Source organism: Chelonia mydas, chromosome 10 (genome assembly GCF_015237465.2).
Source record: "Chelonia mydas isolate rCheMyd1 chromosome 10, rCheMyd1.pri.v2, whole genome shotgun sequence".
In the NCBI taxonomy this organism is placed as follows: Eukaryota; Metazoa; Chordata; order Testudines; family Cheloniidae; genus Chelonia; species Chelonia mydas.
The window spans coordinates 11,455,154-11,462,765 of NC_051250.2; the positions used below are offsets into that span (position 1 = coordinate 11,455,154).

The following is a 7,612-nucleotide window of genomic DNA, read 5'->3' on the forward strand; positions in this document are numbered from 1 at the left end:
CTGGTGGTCAGCGTTTGGGGTTCTGGTAATTCAAGCACAGGATAGATAAAGAAAGAGGATTGCAGCTGGGGAGAAAACCCAGAAATCTGGCCAGAGCAAAGCCAAAAACCTACAGGTACATGGGAGTTCTGCTTATGGGGCTGCTCTTCTGTTTCAGTAATGAGCCCCAAAATGTATCTCTGTTGTAATCGAGTACAGAAGGATGTTTTAGGGCAGCTGGCCAGATTGTGGTCTCAGTTACACTGGTGTAAATCCAGACTAACACCACTGATTTCACTGCAGTTATTCCAGGATTACAGTGTTGTGCTGAGATCAGAATCTGGCCCAGCGTCTAGTGGAGCGACCTGAGCAGGGGTCTTTCTTTTGTAGGTTAAAATAATCTCTCTCGGGACACCCAGTAGCAGAGAGGGAGTTGCTGTTGTGAGGCAGGTTTCGCTGTATGTGCTGTAGTGACTGTAGGGGTGAGAGCCAAGTGAAGCCCAGACTGGGTATCCAGCATGACTTCCACCCCGTTTACACCTTACAATCAGCTTTGCATGACCCAGGTGTTTTTAAGGGGGCAAAATGTGTGAGTAGCATTATATCCGCTGTGTGTGGGGGGCCAAACAGCAGCATGAGAATGGCGGGGAAGTGTTTAGTGGGCTCCGTCCTTAGAAGTAGCCAAACAGGAGGCTGGAGATTAACAGAGGAGCTGTCTGAGATGATTACATCTCAGCTCCTGCCCTAAGGATGTGTGGGTCTGGGGGATGCTAAGCATGGTTTGAATGGACTCCAGTGGCAGAGTAAAAGACTGGATGAGTGAAGCCCCGGAGGGAGAGAGACTGTGTGTTCTACATGACTGGGAGTGAAAACTGGGACTGGAGCAGAGCATCAGAGTGTCTGCCAAAACCAGGAGTGATTTCTCCCAGTGATGGGGATGAGCATCGTGCAGTGTGTGTGGGGGGGGGGGGGCGAGGAGGGACCATGAGATTTTATTATTATTATTTATTATTTGTGCTGTGGTAGCACCTAGGACCTCCAGTCATGGACCAAGACCCCTTTGTGCTGGGCGCTTTGCAAACACAGATGGTCAGTTGGGGGTAGAGTGGGCATACCGCTAATGAAGGGAAGCAGGTGTCATTCCCAGGGGAGTATGGGGAAGAGAGAGAGCTGTTTCAGATGAATTCATCACTTACTTCAGCTCCCTGTTCCAAATCCTTATGAGGAAGGTACGCTGAGCCCCAAGCAGTTCAGTGGGTGAGGATCTCACTGGGGAAACTGTGACATCTCAAGTTCCATCTGCTCAGCATGGACATGAGAGATCCCAGGGTATTTTCCATAAGAACGGCAGCTTGACTAATTTTTCATAGCCAGAATTCCTCTTTTTCCCATTGTGTTGCGCTGAGATGTGGGCCCCTTTCCTCCTGCCTTCCACCCTTAGTAGAGCTGGGTGCATTTCAATGGTGCTGCTGTTGTGTGAAGCACAGGAGAGACAGTCGGCTCATAAGAGCATCAGAAAAGGGAGGAAATGTCAAGCATTTCTTATGAAAAATGGGTTATTCAACAGACACATGAATTATTGAGAAACGAACCTGCTCTCTCCGTCTTTTACACAAGTTTAACCCCTGCGACTGGACAAAGATCCCAACCTGGAAAGCATGAGGTATGTAACAGTGACTGAGGTGGCCCTTATCCAGCTGCCCATGTTCCACTGACTTGAAGGAAGCTGTGAACAAACAGGAGAGAGTCCAGTGAAGAGCCACAAAAACGATAAGAGGTTTGGAAAATATGACCTCTGAGGAAAGGCTGAAAGAACTGGGCACCTTTAGTCTAGGGAAGGGAAGGCTGGGAGGGGAACGGTCTTCAAATATGTAAAAGATTGTTATAAAGAGGATGGTCATCAGTTGTTCTCCATGTCCACCAAGGACAGGAAAAGAAGCAATCGACTTAGTTTGCAGCACAGGTTGGATAATTAGGAAAAACTTTCTAATTATAAGGAAAGTTAAGCACAGGACCAGGTGAGAGGCTGTGGAATCTTCCTTAGTGGAGGCTTTTAAGAAGAGGCTAGACAAACATCCGTCTGGGATGGGCTAGGTATACTTAATCCTGCCTTAATATGGAGGGCTGGACTAGGTGACTCTTGACAGCCCTTCTAGCCTGACATGTCTATGATTCACTATTCCCCTCTGATCAGTTCCTGCCATTCCAACCATCCCTCAAAGCACCTCACAGTCTCATGCTCAGGACCTGGCAGATTTTGCACTGTTGAGGGTGAGGCGGGGAAGAAGGTTGTCCTTGATTTCATAGCAAACAGGGACTTTATGCAGGTTTTTTGCAGCAACTGCCAGTTGATGCAGAGCAGTGATTTCTGAGCTATCAGCGGATAAAATGGGATTTGCCACCCCAAAACCACTTGTATAAAGAGCTGGGCTGGGCTGGGCTGGAGAGAAAGGGGAATTCTGAGAGCAGGAAAGGCTGAGCTGGTTTATGCTTATTTTGTGGCGTTGCTGAGTGACAAAGAGGTGGAGGGGAGAGAGGAAGAGGAAGACAAGGGAAAAGAGGAAGAGAAGATGGGAAAGAGGGGGGATGAAAAATGACTCAGTGATAAGCTGTGGAGGGAATGGGGAAGGAGAGAGAGGGCAGGGGAGAAAGCTGAGATACGTTTCTTTATTGCTGAAAAGCTGGTCTCTCTCACCCACAGAAGTTGGTCCAATAAAAAATATTACCTCCCCCACCTTGTCTCTCTTCGTTGCGGAGTATCACTGACTTGGGGTTTTTTTTCGTTCATAGTTCGAGGCATCATACCCAGAGGGGCTGTGTCCTGGCTGGAGTGTGATAGTTAAAGGCGAAACAAGCTCCAGTGCAAATATGTAAGAGCATTATTTGCAGCCATTTTTCAGAGCATCATGGTGTCTCATGGGACCCAGCTGCCAGGCTTCATGGGTTTGAATCACTGATTTCTCTTGTTTTTTAGGTTTGAAATTAATTTCCTCTGCAATGCAGGAGACCAAATCGCTTTCCACTTTAACCCTCGCTTCTCTGACTCCAAAATCATCTGCAACTCCTTCCTCTCCAGCCGCTGGGGGCCGGAAGAAGTAACTGACACCTTCCCCCTAAAAGCAAAGGAACCTTTCCAGGTAATTCAATATCAACCCACAAATCTTCTGGGGACACTCCCTGCTGGGAGAGAGACATGACTGCCAGCCCTGTAGTTGGCACCAGCAGTACAAATCATTCAATCCTTCCCTCAATGCACAGTTCTGCTCAGTCACCCTGTTGTAAACCTGGAGTAACTTCACTGACTTCATTAACTCCAATGACAAAATAAAGAACAGAAATTTGATCTCTTTAGCACTCTGGGCCATATCCAGCATGGAGTAATGATGCAGGTGTAACTCCCTGGGCAATCAGTTTAGCAGGGATGTAAATGGTGAGGTAAACTACACATCAGTTCTAAGATGACTATAAAGAGCTGTAAGTGGTTAAGTGGTGTGACTTGCACTGCCATGCCATATAGGGGCTGTGCAAAGCAACTGTAATGCACAAAGCAAGTGGGAGGATTAAGGGTATGTGTGATTAGCAGGAAAATCAATTAAAAGAGGGTGTAAGAAAAAGCATGCCCCCCTTCACACACACACTTTAAATTATACCCACAAAGCCTATTGGGAACTGGACCCACTTACTCCAGACCTGATTTATCCCCTCACAACACCAAAAATCAGTGTTAGCCAGTGCTTCTCAACCTTCCCAGATGACTGTAACCCTTTCAGGAGGCTGGTTTGTCTTGCGGACCCCCAACTGTCACCTCAGTTAAAAACTACTTGCTTACAAAATCAGGCATAAAAATGCAAAAGTGACAGCACACTATTACTGAAAAATGGCTGACTTTCTCATTTTACCATATAATTATAAAATAAATCTATTGGAATATCAATATTGTACTTACATTCACGGAATATATACTGTGTGACATTTTAGTTTGTACTGATTTTGCTAGTGCTTTTTACGTTGCCTGTTGTAAAACTAGGCAGCTATCTAGACGAGTTGACGTACCCCCTGGAAGACCTCTGCACACCCCCAGGGGTACGCCTACCTTTGGTTGAGAACCGCTGGTATAAGCTACATTGGTTTTGCACACTCCCTGGATGCCAAATGAATGGTAGTTACTCTGCTTTGCCATTTCCCATCTCCACCAATGAACCCAAAGCCCCTGTGTTTGCATTCAGTCTAGTCTCTGGGCCGTGGTTTCAGCTACCACTAAACAAAGAGGTGTTTTAATTGTTCCCTTAGTTAGCCTGACTGGAAGGTGGCTAGCACACCCATCAGTGTCCTAGAGGTTTGTCACTGACCACAGATCAGACATGCTTTCATTTGTGCTGGATCAGCTTCTCCAGTGATGTTTCAGACCAAAACCTGGAGATCCTAACTCTCACTCTCTCTCTTTCAGATTGAAATCTACTCTGACCCAGACTATTTCCATGTTTCCATTGATGAAAACAAAATCCTCCAGTACAAGCATCGGCAGAAACAGCTCTCGGCTATTACCAAACTGCAGGTCGTTAATGATGTCAGAATTTCTTCAATGGAAATCACCAAACGGAGTCTTTATTAGGCGCTAAAGTTGGGACAGGCTTTCCAGCCTAACCACTTTTAAGAGCCCTGCCCCAGTAGGCAACTGGTTACCCTCTCTCCTCCCTCTCCCACCCATCATCTGCTGTCTCCAGCAGGAAGGATGTTGCTGGAGAACACTATAGCACAGAGTTGTCATGCCCATGATGTACTGTATCCTAGCAATACAATGGCAATACACAGCGAGCTCATTAATGTCAGTCAGTCCAGCTCCCTAGAGTCATTCTGACACCATGTGCCCTAGGGTGGAGAACTGGAAGTCTAGGCATTTTCATCCTTGTTTGTCGTAATGAACAATGGCATTCCACACAGCAGTTTGTTGTGTGTGGCAGTATGCACTGAATGGTAAGAACATTTGAATTTTATCCGAGCAAATATTCCTACTCCGGAATAGGGTATGGATTAGCTACACTTCTCAGCTGTAGATGTTGACCTAGGGGATGTGTAAGAATGATGCCAGCAGAGAGGGGCATGTGCCTACTGGAGCTTGGTACAATGTCAACATGATCACCAATAAAATCTGAAAAATGGCACCGAGTGAAGTGGCTTCTACATTCATTGGCCCCGTGTCCCAGCTCGCAGGCAGCCCCCTGTCCTCCAGGAGAGGAGGTGATCCCTGACAAATGGTAGCAGAGGACTATGCTCCTTGCTCCTGCCCTCATACAGAATGAGGCCTGTCCATTTCCTTAGAGAAATCCGTGGTTTAAAACTCCACCAGTTGGTCAGATCAACTGGATTATTCCTCCCCTGGGGCTCTAGCCAGGGTCTGATTCTTTAGCCACAGGGTACAAGCAACTCTCATTGACTTCCGAGGGAGTCACTTGTATCCAACAGTGGGAAAACAAGGCCCTTTGGCATGAAAGGGGGGGTGAAACCAAGCTCCTGTTCAGAACCTGGGGAATAAAATTTGTCACAACTAATTTTGCAAGATTTCTTGGAATAATTTTGTCCACACTGCAACAATATGCATATCTGCTCTGCTCTAACCCGCCAACTTTCCTGTTGTTATACAGATCCCAGGAGTGATTCTGTGGCTTAAAAAGGGGAGGGGTGATTCCGTGGGTCAAAAGGGGGAGGGGCTTAAAGGAGCACTGAGCCAAGATGATTTTGTCAGAACGCAAGGGAGGCACAACTAAAGTCCAGGCCGAGGGGTCCTAGCAGGACCGGGTTCTAGCATTATTTTTTTCAGGATAAGCACAAAGCACCATATTTTTAGCAGCTAGACTCAATCTCTCTCTGTCTCCCTTTCCGTCTTCCTCCCTTCTCAATCCAATGGAATCAACACACACTCACTTGTTCGCCTGCTTTCTCCTTCCCCCTTTCCTCTCTGACATTGTCCATCTCTTTCTCCTCTTTTTGGGGTATTACGTGTAGGACCCCTTGACTGCACTCCAGCAGTAGAAAGGCTGCTAATGAACAAACTTGCATGCAGTGACATAAACACGTCACCATTGTTAAATATGAATATGAATTAATTCAAAAGGGCAACTCCAGCTGCCCTCAAATCATCCCCTTGTTCCCCAGGTATTAGATAGATTGTGTTCCAAATGGCAAGCCACAAAGAAAGAGGACAAATGGCTGCTATCTGCTCCTCTACTATCTCTGGTCATTGGAAGGAGTCACTGGAATTGTTATCTGTCCAGTGAAAAGTCAAAGTTTTGCTCTGGCCTTTTCAGAACTCTTTTCATCTGATTGGCTGAGGTCATTCTCCTTTCCTTCTATTTATAGTCTTAATGACCTAAAAGGAAGAGATGAATAGTCTGCCAATCCCAACACAGAATACTGCAAAGTCTACATTTATGAGTCTTAAAAGTATTTCCAGACTATAACTCGAGGACATTATGTTCTCATTGCAAAGACTGTACTGGGAACACAGGAAGGCTCAGAACAGATGTGGTCACATTAAAAAGAATAGAAAATATGTTTTGTAAATGGCAACCATGCCGGTTACAAGACAGAAGGTGGAAATTGTGATAGATGTACCTCCTCGTTAATCAAGTCCTTACCACAAGCCGAGTCGCACCTTGACCTGGAGAAGCACCCTTTTTGGAAGTGAAACACTTTCACTCTCCCTGTTCATTCCTTTTTGGAGCTTCCAACCACTCTGAAGTAAAACCACCACTGCTGGGTCCCACTGCCCAGCTGGGGGGTCAGTCTCAGAGATGGGGACTTATTTCCAGAGGAGCTGCATTTATAGTCTGATCCAGATCCAAGTTACAGTGGCCGAAACCCACAGTTATCTCTGCTGAAGTCAATGCAGTTACACGGGTCTAAAATAAATGCAAGTGCAATCAGACTCAGGACCTTTATAGCATAAAATTTGCCCTGTCTGTCTCTGATACCACTGAACTATATTTGGAAGAAATTGCTCTTTTTATTTGTCCCTGTTGGGAAGTTTCATGATGCTGATTATGCTTCATGGGGGAAAACTGCTGAGGGAATTCAAAATAATAATACTTTGCACTAAACCCCATCCAGGGCAGGCCCATCCATATAGGTGGTTGCCTAGGGTGCCAAGTTAAATGGGGAGCCAAATTTGAGGGGGGGGGGGTTTAAAAAAATGAAAAAGATGAAAAAAAATACAAATAAAATAACGAAGATGTCATTATTTCAATTCCCTTGCGTGTATGGAGGGAATATGAATTATAATTCATTTCTCCACATTTCTGAGAATTTATTAATGTGTCAAATCTTTTATTTACTGCAAAATAAATAATGTTTTAGCAAAAAAAATTTCAGTTTGCAACATAGGGTCAAAATGACCCACTCCGCAATTTTGATAGGCAATAACTCAGACACAATGAAACACATCCGCCAGCGGCAAGAGATACAATGCTAGTGACACCTACCTCGAATATACATCAAGGTCGCATAGCCGGAAATTCATGTAGAGCAGAGAGTCGGCATTGACTCATGAAAATTCAAAAGACATTGATGCTACAGATTTGTTTAGTGAGCTTCAGGCTTTTTCAAGACGACTTAAGAAACATCCCACTCCTGAAGA

General features: G+C 45.5%; 1 protein-coding gene across 1 annotated transcript; it reads left to right on the top strand.

Moving 5' to 3' along the window:
- The first annotated feature begins 2,367 nt into the window (after positions 1–2,367).
- On the top strand, positions 2,368–5,115 carry GRIFIN (galectin-related inter-fiber protein). Its single transcript, XM_043524030.1, has 4 exons — positions 2,368–2,394; positions 2,770–2,849; positions 2,954–3,116; positions 4,427–5,115. The coding sequence occupies exons 1-4, from the start codon at positions 2,368–2,370 to the stop codon at positions 4,589–4,591; spliced, it is 435 nt and encodes a 144-aa protein (XP_043379965.1). The 3' UTR covers positions 4,592–5,115.
- The last annotated feature ends 2,497 nt before the right edge of the window (positions 5,116–7,612 follow it).